At 43.9% G+C, this 21,539-nt stretch overlaps 2 protein-coding genes across 8 annotated transcripts in view; one reads left to right on the top strand and one right to left on the bottom strand.

Moving 5' to 3' along the window:
- Positions 1 to 21,539, top strand: part of TMEM116 (transmembrane protein 116) — a 162,400-nt gene that overhangs the window by 111,026 nt on the left and 29,835 nt on the right. Inside the window, exon 11 of the mRNA XM_042961695.1 lies at positions 17,850 to 17,937. Within this exon, the coding sequence (XP_042817629.1) occupies positions 17,850 to 17,937 (88 nt within the window). The remainder of the gene's footprint in view (positions 1 to 17,849; positions 17,938 to 21,539) is intronic.
- The window catches only part of MAPKAPK5 (MAPK activated protein kinase 5), a 42,455-nt gene continuing 37,935 nt past the window's right edge, over positions 17,020 to 21,539 (bottom strand). For 5 of the 7 annotated variants that reach the window (XM_042961690.1, XM_042961687.1, XM_007079609.2 and 2 more), the window contains 4 exons: positions 19,279 to 19,409; positions 18,896 to 19,017; positions 17,733 to 17,837; positions 17,020 to 17,399 (listed from right to left, as the gene is read on the bottom strand). In XM_042961690.1, coding sequence (XP_042817624.1) covers positions 17,305 to 17,399; positions 17,733 to 17,837; positions 18,896 to 19,017; positions 19,279 to 19,409 — 453 coding nt within the window. In that variant the 3' untranslated portion in view covers positions 17,020 to 17,304. The remainder of the gene's footprint in view (positions 17,400 to 17,732; positions 17,838 to 18,895; positions 19,018 to 19,278; positions 19,410 to 21,539) is intronic. The other 2 variants (XM_042961691.1, XM_042961688.1) reach the window with 1 other exon arrangement.

Here is a 21,539-nt window from a genome sequence, read left to right as displayed (position 1 = left end):
GCAAGTATTCTCTCCCATCCCGTGGGCTGTCTTTTCACTTCCTCAGTGCTGTGTTTCTCTCCGAGCGGACGGCTATTTCATTTTTCTTCTTCTTTTTTTCCTAATGCGTTAAAACACACAGAACATGAATTTTACCGGATTTAAGGACACACTTCACTGGTTTTAAATGCATCCATAATGTTGTGCTGCCGCCACCACTATCGATCTCCGGGACTCTTTTCGTGTTTTGACTGAAACTCCATAGTCAATAAACTATACATCCCCAGGGTCTCCTTGCCTCCATCCCCTCGCAACCACCATTCTACTTTCTGTGTCTGTGATTGTGACTACTCTGAGTAATTCCTATGAGTGGAATCATAACAGTATTTGTCTTTGGGGGACTGGCTTATTTCACTTAGCGTAATGTCCCCAAGGTCCATCTGTGTTGTAGCATGCGTCAGAATATTTTTTCTTTCTAATGGTGAGTAGAAATATTTTTTTCTTTCTAAGGGTGTTACATTGTATATGTGTATACCACATTTTGCTTACCCGTTCGTCGCTCGTCGCCCATCGGTGGACACTTAAGTTGCTTCCGTGTTTTAGCCACTGTGAATAGTGCTGCTAAGCACATGACGTACAAATATCTCTTCCAGACCCTGCTTTCAGCTCTTTTGGGTATATGCCCAGAAGTGGAATTGCCGGATCGTACAGCAGTTCTATTTCCGATCTTTTGAGGAACCGCGACACTGTGTTCCGCAGTGGCTGTATCATTTTATGTTGTCACCAATAGCACACGTGGGTTCCAATTTGCTCCACATCCTCTCCAGCACTTGCTCTTTTCTGGGTTTTTTGACAGTAGCCATCCTCATGGGTATGAGGTGGTACCTCAGTGGACTTTTGATTTGCATTTCCCTAATGATTGGCGATGTAGGCCATTGGTGTATCTTCTTTGCAGACATGTCTTTTCGAGTCCTTGGCCCATTCTTGGAATCAGGTTGTTGATTTTATAGTTGTTGAGTTTTAGGAGCTTCTCTGTATATTCTGGATGTTAATCCCTTCTCAGATACTTGACTTGCAAATATTTCCTTCCATTCTGTGAGTAGCCTTTTTACTGTGTTAATAGTGTTTTTTGATGCACAAGATCTAAAAATTTTCTTGAAGTCCATTTTGTCTTTTGTTGTTGTTGTTTTCTGTGCCTTTGGTGTCATTAGTTGGAGAAATCTTTGCCAAATCCAGTGCCATGAAACTTTTGCCTTCTGTTTTCTTCTAAGAGTTGATAGCAAGACAGGTCCTGTGAATGGGGATTTTCTGGGGAAGTGCCAGATGTGTAAGTTAGTAACAGTTCTATGGCCACGGGGCCTTTGAAGAAGTTCCAAACTGTTCTGCCCCTTACATTGGGTGCTAGGCCGCCTGTTTTCACAGCTACTGCTGTTGATAGGATGTGGTTTTTCAAGGCTAGTGGGGACCTGAGGGAGAAGGGGGATATGGGACTAGGGCAATTAAAACTTCACAGAGTTCACTGCTCTAACCAAGATTCGGCTGCTTTACTGTTTCTGTTTTTGAACAAACCGGCTTCACATGGTTCTGTCTTGGATTAATTTTCATACTGACGAAAAATTGATTTTGACTGGTTTTGCCTGTGTTGTGACTACCTTTATGGGGGAGGGGATTTGGGGGGGACCCTGCTTTAACCTTTTGGAAGTCTTCCCGTTTTACCTCTTAACTTCCTGTGAATTCATAGGAATGCAGTGTGGCCGGCCTCTTTTGCTCCACATGGTATTTGAGTTTACACTTACTCTTTTTGGGTGCCGCCATAGCTCATTCCTTTCCACGTTGTTCTACACTTGCATTTCTCTGTGTGGATCAGTCACAGCATTCACTGTATTATCTTTGAACACAGGGTTCTTTTCTCTGGGAATACTATGAAGAGTGCTTCTATGACCATTTTTGTCCAGTAACATGATGCAAATAAGCAGCAAGTTCTAGGGTATTTGCCTAGGAGTAAAATAGCCAAGTCACAGGGCACTTGAGACAATGAATGTAACTAGACAATAAAAAGTGCTATTTAAAAGCGGCACGGCTGTGTACACTTCTGAAGCAGTTTATGAGCGTTTCCACTGTTCCGCGGCAATACTTGGAGTTTTCAGTTTTATATAGTCAATCTTGGGTGTGTGGTGATATCTCTTTGTGGCTATCTAATCTGTATTTCTCTGAATACTGATGACATTGAGCACTTCCACTGATGTTTGTTTGACTCATCCTTTACATCTTGACTCCAGTAGAATGAGCTTTCATTCCCACCCATCCATCCAAACTGCTCTGCTCCCGGATACCAATGGGTAACTCTCCGTTGTCAGATCAAACGATCACCACTCCGTCCTCACCTTACGGGCCTATTGACAGCATTTAAAAGATGATGGGTATGTTCTGCCTTGCCTTTTAAAACAATCACCCTGCCTGCTGGGTGGAAAGTAGGCTATTGAGGGGAACCAGGGTGGAAGCAGAGAGACCAGCTAGAGACTCTACAGTTGGCCAAGAGGGAGTAGATGATGGCTCGCAGTGCACTGGAGAGTGGGGTGGGGGCGGTGGTGATAAGAGGTCACATTCTGGATATATGTTGATGATAGAGCCAAGAGAATTTGCGGGTGGACTGGGTTTGAAGTGTAAAACTCTCCCAGAAACACGTTCTTGCTTGGTTTTCAGGACAGTGCTCTCTCCCGGTGGTAGCCCTACCATACCAGCCACTTCTCCCACTTCTTTCCTGAATCCTCATCTTATCAACACCTACACATGGAATGTCCTGGAGCTAAGTCCTCACCCAGTCCTCAGATCTGTTCCTTTCTCTAGCTGCTGTCTCCCTAGAGCACTCCCAGGACAGTGTCAGCCTGTCCCTAGCTTGGATATCATCTCCATACTGACAACTCTCAAATATACATCTGTAGCTGACTTCTCTCCTGACTTCTAGACTCAGTCCTCTCGCTGCCTGCCTGGCATGCCCGCTTGGGTGTGTAATAGGCATCTCAAACTAAACATGTGCAACGGCTGCTCTTTCTACACTCCTCTGCCCCTCAGTAAATGGCAACTCTGTTCTTGCAGTTCCTCAGGGCGGAGCCACTGGGGTTGTCCTTCCCGCCTTTGTCTCACACTCTACATCTGCTCCCACAGCAAATCCTTTGAGCTCTACCTCATAATCCTCCCAGACTCTAGCCTCTTCTCACCACTGACACTTCAACCACCATCCTCAAAGCCTCTGATACCTCCCACTTGGCAAATCCCAAGGTCTGTAAGGATTCTCTGCTCACGCAGTGGCTCATCGCCCTACCCCTGCCTGTTCCTTGATCATGTAGCGTATGGAGTGATCCTTCAGTACTTCTCCGCTCTGGTCACTCCTTTGCTGAAGCCCCTCCATGCTTCCCATCTCCACTGAATAGAAAACATAACTCCTTACCAATGCTTACCGAGTCTTCATGTGATCTGTCTCCACCCACAGCCCTCGACTGCTACTCTCCACCATGCTCATTGTGTCCAGATAATGCTGACCTCCCTGCTGTTCTTCAAACATGCCAAGCATGCTGCCATCTCAGGACCTTTCCACCTAGACTTCCCTCTGCCAGGTTTGTTCTTCCCCTGATACCTGCTGAGCTTCTGCTGTTACCTTCTTTTTTGAAAAAGTTGTGTTCATTTTTGAGAGAGAGAGAGACTGAGAGCGAGCAGGGGAGGGGCAGAGACACGGAGACACAGAATCCGAAGCAGGCTCCAGGCTCCGAGCTGTCAGCACAGAGCCCGGCAGGAGGCTTGAACGCACAGACTATAAGATGATGACTTGAGCTGAAGTCGGATGCTTAACCGACTGAGCCACCCAGGCGCCCTTGCCCTTACTTTCTACCTGTCTCTCCTCAAATGTCACCTTCTCACACAGGTCTTCTCTGACCACTGCCTTCATATAACAGTCCACCCTGACATCACTCTGCTTCCCCTTGCACTGCTTCATTTTGTTCCATCACACAGATTATAACCTGGCACATCGTGTCGTTATCCTTTTGTTTGTGCTGGGTTCACAATTTTTTAAAATTTCCATGGGATCTGGGGCTTTGTCTTATTTACTACCATGTCTATTGTACTGGTAGTACAGTTCATAGGTAAAGACTCACTAGTGGTGGAACGAATGAACGAGTGAGACAATGAATGAATGGATGAATGAATGGATGGATGGGGAGAAGTGACACGTGTCAGTTTAATAGTAAAATTAGAGTTCTATAAAAAGCCTTGGGCTTGGACAGCAAGGCTCAAATGTGCCAATTGGGTCCATCCCAAGCCATTTGCACTTTAAGGATTGAGGATACAGTCAGAAGAAGGAGAAGGCTAGAATCCGTGACTTAGGATCCAAGAAGCAAGACTGTTTTAATGCCACTATGGTCTTGAGAGGGGTCTAAGGAAAAGAATAAAGTCCTTACCAGTCTTATGTGGGTAAGGACTGGGCCCAAGGCAGTGATTGCCACATTAGCCAAATCTTATTCCTCCTCATCCCCAGAGATTTTCAGTTTAGTAGAGGAAGTAGAATATGTTTGCAAATGACCATATGTAGGATAGGTCAGAATGCCATAGGTATAAAGGAAATTCAGTATTATGACTCAGGAGTGGACAGACCTTACCGTTGTGGAACAACGTACAATTAATAGAGTCTTACAGCCATTGTCACAGTTGATGTTAGATCTTCTCGGTGTTTATTCGAGCACCCACTGTATGCCAGGCACTGCACTGGATACCAGCACACACACACATTACCGAACTTAATCTCTCAACCGTTCTGTGAGAGGTAGCCTTTGTGGGTCATCATACTGAGGCAGAAACCCAGGCCCAAGGAAGTGAGGTTTCCTGTTCAAGACCAGTGAGCTAGAATGTAACGCTTAGGATTTAGGGACACGGAATGTGAAAGCCCCCTCAATAAGAACAAAGGTGACTTTCTTCTTTTATTTATTTATTTAAAAAAATTTTAATGTTTATTTATTTTTGAGAGAGACAGAGACAGAGAGTAAGCGGGGAAGGGGCAGAGAGAGACAGAGATGCGGAAACTGAAGCATGCTCCAGACCCTGAGCGGTCAGCACAGAGCCCAACAAGGGGCTCAAACTCATGGACCGTGAGATCATGACCTGAGCCAAAGTCAGATGCCTAGTTAAGCCACTGAGCCAACCAGGTGCCCCGACTTTCTTCTTTTTAAAAAAAAGTTACTGTTTACCCTCAGAAAGTTCTTCCTGGTTGGATTTGTTAGGCTAGGAGAACACAGGACTCAATGCTTACACGGCACTCATGCTCTTAGCGTCCAAGGAGAAGAGAACTCTCACAGTGCTTAGGAAAGGTAGCCTATTGTTTTCTCTTATGCTTGAATTGTTTTGTAAAACACTACTAGACGTTTACATTGGTCATCAAAACAGCGAACATGACAAGAAAGATGATTAAAAATTGTATCTGTTTTGGGGGCGCCCGAGTGGCTCATTCGGTTAAGTGTCCGACGTTGGCTCAGGTCACAACCTCACAGTTTGTGAGATGGAGCCCCACATCAGGCTCTGTGCTGACAGCGTGGAGCCTGGAGCCCGCTTCGGATTCTGTGTCTCCCTCTCTCTGTGCCCCTCCCCTGCTCTCACTCTGTCTCTTTCTCTCTCTCAAAAATAAACAAACATTTTTAAAAAATTGTATCTGTTTTGGAAGAAATCATAAATAAAACTAATGGTTTCTTCTTCTAGGTTCATATTGTGATAGAAAATGTAAATACTTCAGGAGAGACTCTGAATAGTTGGGGGATCTGATGTACTGGTATCATTTGTTGCAAAAGTTTTATAGATTCCTGTCTGTGGGCTTTTCTTAAATCCTAACACATCAGTTACCTCCAAGTTGGGGTCTATTCTTATTTTTACAAAGCACTGAATCGGTAGCCTTTGCTTTATTTCACATACTTAATTGCATAGCTGTATTTTTCTACTGGCCTAGCTTACCTATGGACCATAAAGGAAGGCTTTGGGTGGAAAAGAGGTCAGTGGATGGCATGAGGGAGGGCCTTCTCTCCTGCACCTTTTTCATGGGAAATTGTCTGCACTGACACCCTGCTTGTGATTATTCGGCCACTGGAAACGCGTTACTAGAAGAAATGTCGCGGCTTCGAAGCTCACTCCTTTTGTGTCTCACTCGGCTTTTTTTCCGTTTCTCTACTAGTGCATGAATACCTCCAGAATTTGAGATTCTGAGAACATGTCACCTGAGTAAACACATTTCTTGTGCTCAAAGTACTAATCGGAGATTTCACTCAAGGAAGGACAAGGATGGGTACTGCTGTTCTGTAGAAAACCATCACTTGATGGTCTGTTTCATACCGACTCCCCTCTTAGTTCTTTCCATGAGTATCCTCAAAGAGAACCCACGTTTTCTTCAGAAAAGTAGAGAAAGGTTTGCTGGAGCAGTTTCAAGAGCCTGTCCGGAGCTGTGATGGTTGAACCAAGCAGGGGTGGGGAAGAGTAAGGTCATTTGGTGGAATCAAAAGCCCAGAGTGGGAAGTGGCCATGGCATGTAGTGAGGACACGGGTCCTTCCTGTCAGACATACTGAGGTGAGGAAGGAGGGCATGCATGTTTTCAAAAGTCATAGGAGACAGAGGACAGGAGGACCCAATTGTCACGGCCCTTTAATGCCACACCAGGTTTACATCTTCTGCTCTAGAAAACAAGAGAGCAGTGGAAGTCCCTGAACTCCAGACTGTGGTGAAAAGATCAGTGTCTGTAGAAGCTTAGGAAAGCCTTAAGAAGCCTGGTTAGGTAGTTTACAGCAGTAAAATGGGCAGGTGCTTGTAAACACTTGGTCAGCCATGATTCCATCTCTGCTGTTTCTTTTGTAGATACGTTAAATATAGTTTTCTAACTGTGAGAAGAGTCCCCATGGCTTTGTCATTCACATACTAACCCAACACCTTGCTTACCCTCATGCATTTCCTTGCAGCATAACCTCCTCATGTAAAACTTGCATAATTTTATTAAATAGCAGAAGTGGTATGGGCCTTTTTTCCTTTTCTTTCCTAGTCCAAAACTTTTTAAAGACAAATGCCCAGAAGCAGGGGGAGTATTAATTTTAAAAAGTCAGCATTTTGCAAACATTCTTGGAAGAAGTCTACCTTGGTTTCGAGAAAACATTTCAATGAGCATATTTGCCCAAAGGAAACAGCAACATTCTGTTCTGAAATTAAGTTTGTAAACACTGGAAGTTTTTATTTCAATTTTTAATACGGTGTCAAGAAACATTGCAAACCAGGGCAAAACGTTACTTAGTGCAGAACTGCATCCCTGTGAGGTTGACAGTGTCACCTGTGTTGAAGGTTAAATCTTTTATTTTTCCTTCAGCTGAGCCCCAGAGGAGAGGTTGGTGTTTGAGTCCAAGTTATGAGGATATTCCCCAGAGTACTCCTGCATGGACAAAGAAAGATGTCAGGTTGGGGGCATCCAAAGAAAGAGAGCACCTATCCAAGTCACCCAGGGAGGAAGAGACATGACCTCTGGACTCCACGAACATTAATGCCACATCCGAGTGCGTTCTTTTCCATATTAAGTTTCATTTTGCTCCCTCTAAGTCTGGATAAAAATCTAGAGCCTGGACTTAGCTGTGCTTTGGGAAACTAAGGGAAGGGTCTTGGTCTCCACCAGTCTTAGGGAGCACAGAGAGGACAATAGCCACCCAGGGAAGGCAGGTGAAGGACGGCAAGGAGTCACTGTCAGAATCTCTTGGGGCTGCAGCTGGCTGGGTCATGAGTGACTACCAACAGAGATCACTGGAACACGTAATCAAGCCTTCCTCAGAATCCCCCAAACATGCTGGGGGAGGGAATCCGGTGAAAGAGTGGGCTTTGTAGAAACAATCACACAAAATGCAGAACGCTGAACCTCAAACCCGAGTGCCCCTACCTCCTCTCTTAAAATTGGTCACCTCCCTTCTACAGCAGATCCTAAAGAACCCCAACCTTTAATCCCTGGAATTTGGGGGTTCCACACTTCTTAAGATCTACCTGGCAGTTAGAAACATGTCCCATTTTCTATCAGTTTTTCAGAGGAAGTTCATTCGAATAGCCTGTCCTAACCTTTGTTCCCTGCCTTCAACCTCGTCTTGCAATCATGAGGACAGCAACTAAAAATAGCCTATTCTACCTGCCACTTCCGTACTGCTAATTTTTTGTACATTTTGTTGTCAAACATTGTGAAGTTTTAAATAGGTTTTATTGATTGATTCTCGATTTTCCATCTGACTTTTGGTCTTTTAAGAACACCATTTAATTAGCTAAGCGTAATCACCCCATACGTAAATCATGATTCCCTTATACCTGAGAAGCTAGCAAAAATATGTGATGCTTTTTAGCTTTTCAAGTAGTCCCCATCACATGTGCAGTTAGGAATGTCATCCCTCCTGTTCTCCACTGAAGTGCTTTTCAGCAGAAATCCTCCACATCTTTTTCAAAAGTCTCTAACCACAAGTTTACATGTGGGGGCCTTCATTTACCCAGTCTGCCCTTGTTCCCAAAGCTCTCAGCTCACTATTAATTAATGGTATGTTTTCACCACAAATCCTGATCTGTCATAAAACACTCTGAGATTCGGTTACCAGCAAATCTCATGACCTGGAATCTTACATACCTGAAGTCGTGATTTTGAATTTTCCCCTGACGTTTAGTTTTGTTCCACCAAAAGTAATTAATGTAAGCTTCTAAAAAGCAGAAATCAGGTCTTATCCTTCCTTTGTCTGCTCTTTCCTGCTCACGTAGGTCAAGCAGTTAGAAGAGGGACTCAGCAAAAGTGTCGGCAGGGACTGATGCTCAGGAACTTCCCTGAGGCTCAGAACACTAGACCTGTAGCGGCAACACTGCACCTGAGCAAGGTTTTGGCCAGTGCCATCCATAGAAGTTACCCTCCTATTTTAAGGTTGGTTCTGGCTAAGTCCTTCACTTTGTCAACATTTACTGAGCACCTACAATGAGCTGAGACCTCACAGCTGAGTAGGATATGAACCTGCCACTCCAGGAGGTCAGGATGTAATGGGGTAAAGGCACTTTTCATCAGTAATGACTACACAACATGGTAGGTTTGTGACAGCAATCAGCATCCATCCCGTAAAGGTTTTGTTTCGTTAAAGTCACTGAGGAAGAAACCATGTTCTGGGCAATTGAGGACATACCAATCGTTGTTCTGGTCACTTTTTTTACTGAAGGACAGGCTCATGAAGCAGGGGGGAATGTAGATTCCGTCATACCTGAGGCAGGACACAGGTTCCACCCGAACTCTGTGATGTCTGTTTCCTCATGTAGCAGATGGAGGTCTCAGAGTGTAGATGGGAAGATGAAATTAAGGCAACGAATGTTAAGTGTTTCACATGGTGTCTCGCACAGTAGTATTATTGTTATGTGCTTTGTGCTCTCTCTACAAATATCTACCAAATTAATGTGTTGTTACAGGTATTTTGAAGATTCCCATGAATTTCCAGTAGATAAAATATCAGCCTTAATTATAGAAATTAATAAATCCAGAATATTAACAAATATTCAAATGTGAATTCCACACCACTGTGCACATGTCCCCTGGCCTCAGTTGCCCATTCCTGCCCCATTCACCCAGACCCTTGAATCGGATGCAGCCCCTCCAGAGAGCCTTAATATAAAAAAGCCCATTACTAGGGTGCATGGAGTCTGAAGCGATGCTTCATCCAAAAATTGCCATTTATTTATTTTAAATTACCTCTACTTCATGAATAGAAACTTCATGGCAATAAGAGTGCTCAATAGATAATGTTCCTAAATAATGCATTGATGTGACTTGGGTGAATAATCCAGGGACAGTCATGACATAGGTACTGATAATACACTGTGTCAAACAATGTAGATGGAAGATGGTATTGCCCTGAAAAATAACTTGAGTTCAGATATTGACCCAAACACAATACATGACGTTGATAGCAATGATCCATGAGAAGAGCTTAAGTAAAATTGCTTCGTGAAATGAGAAAAAGCAAAACTGCAGGATATTTTGTATATGAGTTCTTATATCAACGTGTAACCAAAGTACTACAAGCAGTATTGAAATCTGGGTTCCCTCCTCCCAGGTTACTGTTTCTCTAGACCCTGTAGTCCAGTTAGAGCCACTGGAGCTCTCAATTCTCACTTCATCTTTGTCTCTATGAGCCTCTCATTCCCACTCGGTGCTTGAGGTATTTGATGTATTTGACTTCTTCCTCCACTATTCTGTCTTTGGTTATTCCTGTCCTTCACCTGCTACCTCTTATGGTGCAGGCTCTCCTGGGGCCTCCGGCGGTGGGACTTCCTGTGGTTGGGGGGCCTCCTCCGGTGGGGAAGGCTTCTCTAGTGGGGGGTCTTCCCGTGGAGCCTCCTCTGGACCCTTCTCTTCAGTATTTGTGGGTTGCTTTTGTAAGGGCTGTGTTATCTCTTTGTCCACAGTAGTCTCTGTGATCTCTGAGATCTCCTCTGAGGAGCCTCCTGTCGTCTCTAGTGACTCAGTTCTAGCCCTAAGGGTAATGGAAAGTATTAAAATGAACAGTAATACTAGAAGAAATCCAGGGAGTATGAAAATTATGCTGCCAAGAGCCCTCATTTGAGTCTTACGTTTAGTAGGACTGCCACTTCCTCCTGCACTTAGATTTTCATCAGTGGATTGTCCGGGGGGACCACTGTCCACACTACCCCCATTTCCTGCAGCTTTGCAGTCAGGGGGTGCATAGCCAGCCTCACAATGACAGTGCCTCAAATTGTTGCAGACTCCTCTCCCGTTACACATTTCATTAGGTTCACAGTCGTAATGGAGCACGGCATGATCAATGCAGGAGTAATTCATGCAGACTTTGTGTGGGGCACAAAGAGTGCCGTTATGCACCTCTCCATCATCGGGGATGTCAGTCGTGTTATAGGCATCCATGCTCCAGCACCAGTCATCTTTGTGGGGTACCTGGATCAGAGTATGGTGGGGTTTGATTGCTGGTATCCGTCTAATATTTGTACATATAAGTTTCCCACAAAATATATGATCATCAGAGCAATTAACATACTTTGTCCTAGACGAGGCCCACAAGCCACAGTTCCCGAACCGGTCTCCTTTGGTGTTCATGGAAATATAACAGTGTTCTGGGGCAGACCTTGCAGGAGACCCATATATATCCACACATTGATTATCAGGGTTCTTACACCGGCCGCCAAAACAATAGTGAATTCTGTCACACAATGTGCCATCTTGCTTATAGCGATCTATGGGGCATTCTCCGGAGGTACCATCACAATATTCAGGGAGGTCACACTCTCCAAGAGCAGGACGACACATGAATCCCTTATGTCTCAACTGGCAATCAGAACAGCATAGTCCATCACTACACTGTGCATGCTCCTTCAGCCTACATGTTTGGTCACAGCACCGGTGATCACCACAGTCAGGTCCGCAGTCACACTCCTCATTGTCCTCCAACACACCATTTCCACACTCTGCATTCCTACGCAGGCGATGTTGGGGCCGAGGCTTGTTAAATAGGCAGTCCCCTTTGTGTTCCCGGAGGAACTGGTAGAAGTAATCAGAGCTGCAGTTGCTGAAGCCACCTTCTTTGGTGATATTTTCACGCATGAGGCACAAGCGTTTATCTCTACAAGCGCAGGCCGAGTGGTCGTGCCGAATACCCAAGTTGTGCCCAAGCTCATGGGCCATGAGCGCTGCAAACAGGAGGACGTCTTCATGATGGAAGGACTCAACGGCTGCCGCAAAGCCACTTGAACAGGCACCACTGAGAAATGCCTGTCCCACGTCTCCTTCAGGGTGATGTCCAACGATCATGTGGGCAACATCGTGCTTCACGCGACGGGAGAGCTTCTCCTGTCTCCAGCTGTTGAAATTCCCGAGTGTAACTTGCAGGTCCGCCGGGACTTCTATGAGGTCCCCCTCGGTCCAAATCTCCATTCCAGCCAGCACCACCTCTGTGTTTATCCCCCTGGTGAAGCTGTTGGCCAGAGCGGTGATGTCCATGACCCTCTGGACCGTCTCACTGACGTCACTGCCCCACATTTGGAACCGCTGGTTGTTGACCACGACGAACATCTCCACGTACTTGGTGTGTGACCAAAAGGAGGGCGGTGCCTGTGGACTGTGAGGCTTCCTGCTCCCCTGCTGCCGGCTGGCAGGCGCCACTTGGCTGCCTTTGGAAGTGACCCCACAGGAGACTCGAGCTTGGTGTGCCATCGTGTACAACACATGTTCAGAGCGTTTCGAAGCGTCCTTGGGCTTAAGGCCATAGGGCTTCCCCTCCTTAATCAGGATGCCCCTGAGGCCTGAACAGGTGTTGAGAGAAACAAAAGAACCCGGGACTCCTTCTATGTAGCCTTCACAGTGACAGTCATGTGAGATGAAAGGCATTTCTTGCCCCAGGACGCCACTGTGGTAGCTGAAGACTGGAAAGTTCTTCACAAAAAAGTCTCTCTTCGCCTTCAGGTGAATCATCCATTTCTGGCCCTGCATTAAGAGCATATAGGATGCCTTTTCCACTGGGTCTTCCCTTCCCTTGACTGTCAGGCTCTTGGGGATGACCGTTTCATAAGAAGAGTAATATACAGATCCCAGGTCACAGTACATGCTTGGCAGGAAAATCACCAACAGCAGCACAATCCCCAATCTGACACACGAGGGTTCTGGCACTTGCCCCAGCCTCAAGTTCCTCTTCTGCTGAGCCCAAATCTGAAACTTTACCTTACCCTCTTTCGAGGCCCCTTGGTTTTTCCATGATGACAGTATAGAGGCAGGGTGTCTCAAAGAGGCTGCCACTGAAACAGCCATTGTGAATCAGTTGGCACTGCAGGGCTTCCGTCCTACAGCAGCAGCTCTGCCTAGCATGTTGAGCCTCAGAGACTCAAGTATCAGCCCCAGATCTGGGCTGGCTCCCTTAGGGATGGCTGCTGTCCAGCTCTTGGGTTACAGACTTAGGGACTGTATTTCTACTTGCTCTTGGCCTTTTCTGGTTCCCTTACCATATGACTTCCTTCCAACAGCAGTAGCTTTAACGTTCCTTGGGTAAGTTCCCTTTGTCCTCACAGAGAGATGCCATGTGGGCAGACTGTAATGATCCAGCCAGTACTATAACTCAGGCAAATTATCCTTATTCTCAACCCAGGCCACACTACTCCTGATATCCGTTAATCTGTTCATTCTTTGAAATCCAACATTCTGGCAGGAGGTTGGGGGGAGGGGACAGGGATCCTTTGGGGATCTCTGAACAGGACAAAGTTCTCTGTTGCCCATGCCTCCCGTCCCCATTTCTGTAGCGTTCAGGATACTGTTTCGCAGCCCAAGCCTCCTTTGTCAGCCTTTGTTCATTACACATTCAGTTTAGACATTTTATATCTTCATATAAACATATTTTTTTCTGCTATGAAGTTTTCCTAATGCACATATTAAGTGACAAATGAAATGAGCTCAGTTTTACCATGGAAATATGTGAGGAGGATCAACATTCAGTTCCTCCCAACAGACCCAACACAAGAAGAAACTAAGTAGGTATCTAGTTACCATTCCACCAAGAAAATAAAAACTGGAGTCTGTAAGAATTTTTTTGAAGATTTCTTCACTCTTTTCACTAAAATTGAACTGTACTGTCTGTGTAAGTCTTTGGATTTGGTTTTGTGTCAATTTCCTGGGGTATTTTGCAGTACAAAATCGAAAGGGAGAAAAAGCACTATCTATCCACATTCTGTGCATAGTTATTCTCCTGTGCATTCTAAGATGAACTAAAATAAGACCGTACTTTTTTTATCTTGTATAGAAATAATTTTATATCAAGTCAAACGTTTACAATATAAAACCTTTGAAGTAAGGGTTATGACTACAACTAACACTCAACAATGGAGATATGCCCTATCTAGTTCAAAAAGGAATGGTTCGGTACCACAAGATCTCAGATGTGAGCAGGAGAGCAGGTCACCTCAATTATATTTAATTCCTAATACAGATGATAAAATTTATCATTAGCATCTGGCATCATTAGCATCTAGCAAATATTAAGAAATTTATAGCAAATAAGGTAAGATGATTTCTAGCTAGATTTCTTCTTTTATATGAGAAAGCCTCTTCCAATTATATAATTTGGAAATTAATACAAACTTAAGGTATTTCCCTGTATTTTAACCAAACATGTAGGACAAATTGAGTCATTTTGTGAGATAAAAGAACCAAATCAATAATAAAAGAACACTACTACTTTTTAAATAAATAGAAATATAATTAAAGCTAAGTGTATCCAAGTTTTCAGTTTTTAAATTGAAACACATTTTCTTTAATACATACACATATACGTGTTCACAGACAAGGTCTGATTTAGATCATTTGAGTTCTTTAACCAATAATCCCTTCAATTTGTTCTTTCTCACATGAATACAACAAACTCTTCTTAAAAACTTATCTATTTAGAGAAAAAATTTTTTTCACTTCTTAAGTAGGCTCTATGCCCAATGTGGGGCTTGAACTCATCACACAAGATCAAGAGTGGCACACTCCACTGATGAGCCAGCCAGGTGCCCCTAAAAAGCGTACCTATTTCTAGCTTTAAAAAGCTATCCTCCTATGTTTCAGACAGGTATCTGACAGGTATTTTCCTATGCTTATACACTTAACCGGAAAGATACACAAATTGTTTTACATCAAGCAGATTTATAACTATGTTAAAGTCTATAGGCATTTGAGTGGTAAGTAATGATTTTAGTTAAACAGAGGGTTAGCAAGTCACGTGGGAAAACTGGAGACTCTAACCTCCTGCCTACAAGAACTGTTCTTACAATGTGAACTGCCTGCAGGTAGAGGCATTTAGAGGTAGGAAGAGACGAAGCTGATTTTGTTTCACATCCAGTTACATGTGAAATTTGCTTTATTAGGAAACCTGACTGGCATACCAAAACAGAATTTGCTACTGGCCTACAAACCCCACAAACGAAATTCCACTTTGAAATCCACAAACAGTGCTGCGTCCTTTGGGAACTAGTGTTCTGTCAGGGGTCCAAAGTAAGACCCACTTTTGCATTACAACAGCTAGACTGTCCTCCAGGGTATTCACCAGCTTCCAGCATGGAGCTCTGTCATGTGGGCATATGTGGACGCAGCGCTTCTTTTGGGGGCCAGACTAATTCGGCCCGGTGTGACTAAAATGTGGGCAACTGTTGCTTAGAGTAAAAGGAAGCACTATTGTGGATGTCCTTTTAGATCATGCCTAAAATTCACCACATGCTAAAGGAAAAAAAAAAAATCATCCAGAGCCTTTGGAAGGTACCCTAATAACAAATCGAGAAGTTAATGGTAGACTGGGCATACCAGTATTTACTCTGAAAAAAAAGAGTAACAAAGTTAACTATGGCCTTCCTTCCTCCAGCCAATACCTCTGCCCTGAGAAAAACAACAGGTGAACATTCATTCTGTTCTTCTAGAAATAAGTGCAGCATTTTTCCTGATTGCAGTAAGCGATTTGTAAGACTGCATTTCACTAAAAAAACAATAACTTAATTCAACCCTTAATTCACCTCTCAGCTAAGTCTTCTGGTCAATAAATAAGAAAACATTTTGTTTTTCTCTGCTGCCTAACTCTTCGATTTTGCCGTATTTAAAAGCACTGAATTCTCCTTACAGGGTATCCATTTATAACAGTTATTAGTCACCTAACATTAGGGAGCCTTACCGTAAAAAGTATCTATTACCCAATATGACAAGGTAATCCTTATAAGATGCTTTGTGTTTTTATCACGTATTTCCAGTCAGTCACATACATGTGATGCATACTAACCAAATGTCATCCTGAGGACATGCTCAGCAAAGTGGACAAATCATAAGAAAAGAAGTGAGCTCTGTGAGGTCAATTTTGATCGAAGAGAATGTGACAGGACAAAAGTGAAGAACTGCACCTGCGACCATCTTCCTCTGCTCTGTGAATTGGGAGTTTGCCTGTTAGCCCTTCTATTTACCAACACAGACACCCGCCAAAAACTGCCAAACACACAAAGAAATAACGGTTTGTTATGGAAGCTCGTGTCCACAACAGAAAACTAAAAAAGCATCCAGCCTTGTTTTCCATTCAAACGGTTGATCTCTGGCCGAAAACCACCCTTCCTGAAAATGAAGGGCACTGAACGAAATAGACGTAGCCTGGGGATGCCAACAGGAAGCGCAGGCTGAAATATCAGAGAGTAAAAGGGCAGCTTTAGAAGAAAAAACTGGACCATTTTAGATGCTAATCCAGTAGTCTAGTTTACATGATATGTAACTTTCTCAGAAAAATTATCTGATAAAAAGGGCCAGGAGAACAGAAAAACGGAAGCAGCAGCAACAGAGCTTGGTGAGGCCTGTGGGGAAGGGAAGAGGACTGAGCAGGACCTCAGAGGAGCAGAATGAAGCTCTGGTTCTACATGAAAAGAATAAACTCGAAATCTTGTTAGATGTAAGAAACCCCCCATACCTTTGAAAAGATCTGACCCAAAAAAAAGAGAAATGTTACCACTTTTCTCTAAGGAATTAGGGACAAGAGGGGCGCCTGGGTGGCTCAGTCGGTTAAGCGGCCGACTTCGGCTCAGGTCATGATCTCGCGGTCCGTGAGTTCAAGCCCCACGTCAGGCTCTGTGCGGACAGCTCAGAGCCTGAAGCCTGTTTCAGATTCTGTGTCTCCCTCTCTCTGACCCTCCCCCGTTCATGCTCTGTCTCTGTCTCAAAAATAAATAAACGTGAAAAAAAATTAAAAAAAAAAAAAAAAAAGGAATTAGGGACAAGAGAAATGACGCCTCAGCTCCTTGCCTCTTCTATCATGGGAGTTGGCATCCTGTGGGTTCCAGCAGGCAGTCTGCAATATGGATCCACAAAAATCTGTTTGGCACCAGAGCTAACCTACCGATGGTGCAGAAAGCAAATACACAGGGTGAGTGAGACCAGATTCCACAGTACTTGATTCAAATGTTTACTGAACAGACAGGTCAGTATCGTCGGCCCTTTGTCTATCACTGACAAATGGTTTTTGTATACTTTATTACAAATAAAACAATCTTGTTGACAATACCATCTATCATCTTACAAACATATGAGAAAACAGTCCTAGAGTAATAGTATATCTCTAGGAACTGAGCTTTTCTTACAAACAAATGAACTATACTATGAGTAAGTTCTGTATTTAAATCTATACAGCGTCTTTAAGTAATGTGGAAATGAAATTATGATTTATTAATTTACATAAAAATTACTTTATACATTAAAGAATAATTTTTCAAATTGTTAAAAAAAAAGTCTGAAGCCGTCATTATTGGGATTCATGGGACATGGTTTGTTCTTCTATCACTTGCTTCACAATTTCTGCCAGTTTTAGTCGATCCACTTTATCTGTGAATCCACGACCTGAAATGCACAAAAAAAAAAGGTCAGTCTCCAAATGTTTGGAGTGAGATTGTTAACAGGGATCCAGTAAGGTACCCAAGGGGTGTGAGACTGGGGCTCTGCAGTGTGGAATCTGCAGCACAAAGTTCATCTGAACTCTGGAAAGCAAGTGAGAGGGCTGGACGTCCATGCCTGTGCAGTTAAGCAGGACTAACCCCATCCCAGAGTACTCCACTCACTTTCTAGCCTCACTTCCCCTCAAAACCGCCCCAGCTCAGCCCCCAGACATCCTCCAGGTTCCACATGTAATGACTTCTCCGCGTTCATGGAGAAAGGGAGAAGTAAGTTTCCTACCATTCCAACTGAAGCTTTGCAGAGTATCTCTTAGGAGTTTGCATTCCCGGTTATACTTCCAAGCCTCCTGCATTACTTCATTCAGCTTTTCATCTTCATTCTCTCCTATTAATAAAGATGAAGAAGAAGTTGCGTTTTCCTGTGGCATCATGGGATGTGAAGTGTCAGAGACGGAAGGACATGATGTCCAGCTTGTTGAGAAGTGGTGAGTTAAGGGGCAAACTTTCACAAGACGCTGTTGTTACTACTAGTCCCTACCTTATATGGAGGCCACTTCTGGGCTCTGAACTCTTATTCTGACAGCCTCACACAACTCCTCTCGTGGCCCCAGGGTCTTAGCACTGGGGTATGGGAAACAGGCAGAGTCAGACTCTGCTGCTGAGCAAGAATACCTGGTTAACCTAAGAGACCAAACGACGAAGGGAGAGCAAGGCTGAGGGGACCACCTCTTTGTCCTAGGCTCATTTCTTACTTTGGAAGCCGCGGTACACCCTGGGAGTTCTCTTAAAACCCAAGAAATCTAGATGGTTTTCTGGTCTACTACTTGAAGCCTCTCATTCATCTGCTGAGGAGAGTCCATGACACCCCAGTGAGTGTATTAAAAGAAAGCTGTCACTCAAAAGGAGACATGCACAAGTCACACTCTGCCCATGATACAAGTAGCAGCAGGGGTCACTTCTGAACTTGGGAGGTATTCTCTTTATATCCACAAGTTAATGACGGCCTTGTACTCTAAAGGCTCCGGAAACGTTCCTGACCTTCACAAGCTGATCCTGACCCTGTCCCCATTTTCCGTTCTCCATCTTCTATCCTGTGCCCTCGTTAACAAACTAAGAAAACACAAAACTGCATGCTGCACCAGACGCGGGCAATTATACGCCAACTAGCAGTTTCACAGAAAACCAAAAGGGGGACGAAACTTACCACCTTTCTGAGTTCCCACTGCCTTCTCTTTTTAGTGGGCACAGATTTATACATATATAAAATTACATAATAACTTATATAAATTTATAATTTAAATAATTTATATAATTATTTTCTTACAACACAAAGATGAAACAGACAGCCTCAAATTAAACCACTCCTTCTGCCATGTGCATGTGAGCACGTGCACACACACACACTCACACTCACACACACGGAACATTGGTAAATGGCGTGACCTTTACCAGCCTGGGGGAGAATACACTGAGCAATCACATCTCGGAGCTTTTCCAAGGCAACATTTGAATCCTCGGCTCCATTTTCACGGTCGTGGATATAAACACCGTCCTTTGGCTTGGTGCTTTAAAAGTTTGGGAGAGAGGTAATAACAAGGTGAAACCTCAAAAACCAACTCTCCACAGCTGTTTACTCTAAAGATAAGGCAGCACATTTTTCAGATAAATGATTAACTATAGAGTGTCTCCACCTCCTCATGCTATTTAACAAGCCATCCTTTCCACCCTCTTAAGAGGTAGAAAAAGGGCAGACCCCTGGCTGACCTCTCCCAATCCTGCACTCAGGCACACCAACCATGGAGAATCCACAAAATAAGCTTAGTTACCCGAGTAATTTCCTTTTTCTCAGAATGGGGTTGTTCACAGAGTGCAGGGGTTTGAGGCTGACTTTCAGATCCTGGATTCTCATGTTGGCCAACTGTTCTGCATGAGCCTGCTGGATTCCTGCAACCACCGCCTGAATGTAAACACGGTCATCAGTTTTCACACTCACTTCAGGGCACCTAAAGAGCCAATCTAAGAGAGTAGGAAGGAGAAGCTCAAAGAACTAAGAAGGTAGTTTCACTGTTATGCTGGCAGTATACAAATTTTGATAAGCCAGAGCATTCTTCCCCACGGATTGGCAAGCCCAGGGAATACCAGGCAAACCAAGGGCCGTACAACAGCTAGCTCTTCTTCCCTGCGTGTGGACAGAAATGCAAGTAAGAAGTGCTAACAAGACTTATGTTCACAGTCACTGGCAAGAGCAAGTGTAAAGAGAGGCATTCGTGGCCATCAGGGGAAAGGCTGGTAAGCTGCTGCCTGAGAAGTCTCCTGTAGTGGCATTTATTCACTGCCCCCACAGTGTAGACAATCATTTCAGCCCTGATGGCTCAGAACCCCAACTACTTCGTACGATAAGCATGGTAGATCATCAGAAACTGATCTATAAGCCAGTCGATTAATTTACAATGAGAAATAACTGTCAATGGAGTCTAGAACTTTTGAAGTCTGTGTCTTTGTGACCAGTGCCGGCTCCTACTATGGGCAGACCAATTAAGGAAGATAAATAATCAGCAGAAAGCTTTCTAAGAACAAGATGATCCCATGTTTATATTTTTAAACAGGACAAACTGTGAGTGTGTGTGTGTCTCCACAAAATAAGATCAGTAAGGATACATTAAGCCATAGATTACCTCATCTCTGAAGGGTGAGACTGAGGCCAGGGGCATGAAAAGGAGTTTATGCTTTTTATTTTATATACCTCTGTACTATTTGAATTTCAACAATAAAATTTGATAGTTTTAAAAAGTAGTTCCCTGTTAAGCATGCAATTATATCAGGTAGAGTTTGAACTCATTTAAGGGAACTATAATAGCTGGCCTTGGCTAAACTCCACTGGATCCTCACATCACCCTTATCAGTGATGGCCCAATCAAAAAGATGAGAACAGCTCAAGGTTGTCAGCTCAGACTCCATCTCCTAGGCAGGGCTTAGATGGACACCATCCAACATCCATATATGTGGCCATTTTTCTGCGCTTCAGAGTTAGCCAACCTACATCATGACCCCATTATTTCTTCAGAAATGGGAATATATGGTCTGTCACCTTGCAGCTCCATCTTAGAGGCCTAGGGGCCACTCTTTCTCATTAAGAAGATTCTGCATATCCATATTTGGCTTCATTATACACTAAGTCTAAAGTAACTCCAGAAAGCAATCTTATTTCTTCAATCCCAAGATCTTGAGGAAAGCCACACTATAACCCCCAGTGCCGATTTAAATTATCTCAGGATTTTGGACTGATCAAACCAATTCTGGACTACTGGGCATATTTAAACCAGGAGGACAACGACACAGAATCAGATATGGCCAAGAACTCTGTTCTTTCCAGCTCTTTCTTTCCCATACTCCACCAAAACTAAGGGAAGACTGAAAATTTTTTTCCTATTATTCCCTTACCCTTTCTCACACTTCAACCCCGTGCCTTCTAAGTGGGTAAAACTCACGTCTGCATCACTGCCTTTACCTCTCAACTACACTATAGTCCCACACAACACATTCATTTACATGTCCATCTAAACAGTATCTAAAACCTAAGAGACTTGCCTTGACCTAAACCAGCTTTGTTCCTGATTTCCCTCTATTTGTCAATGGTATCGCTAGATATGACCCCCCATTGTCCCCTTAATATCTACTAAGTCCTCAAAAACTGTAGAAATTTGTCTTAGAAAATATTGAGTCTATTCATATGTCTCCACTTCTCTGCTCCTAGAGTTGCCCCTCAGCTTGCAGATGACTGCAGAAGTCTTAGGTTGGCAAGTCTGCAAGTCTGGCTGACCATCCCTAAATACCTTCCCTGTGGCAAATATCTTCCCCCAAATTTACAAAGGCCCCTCAGTTATGCGCTACTAAGACTTAAGCTCCTCTGTGTACTTTCAAAGCCTGGCCCTGCCACAGATGTCTCCCGGACTTCCCATTAATAAGCTAGGTGATTTTTCCCACTCAGGCACTTCGGTCTGTAATTGTTCGCTCCTGGCGTTCCCCACACTTGGGCACTTATGCTGTCTGCTCATATTCTTTGAGGCAGCTCATGGCTAAACCCATG

The sequence above is a fragment of the Panthera tigris genome, chromosome D3 (genome assembly GCF_018350195.1).
Source record: "Panthera tigris isolate Pti1 chromosome D3, P.tigris_Pti1_mat1.1, whole genome shotgun sequence".
NCBI lineage: Eukaryota > Metazoa > Chordata > Mammalia > Carnivora > Felidae > Panthera > Panthera tigris.
Note: the sequence above shows the minus strand (reverse complement) of the source record. Positions and strands in the feature narration are given on the sequence as shown.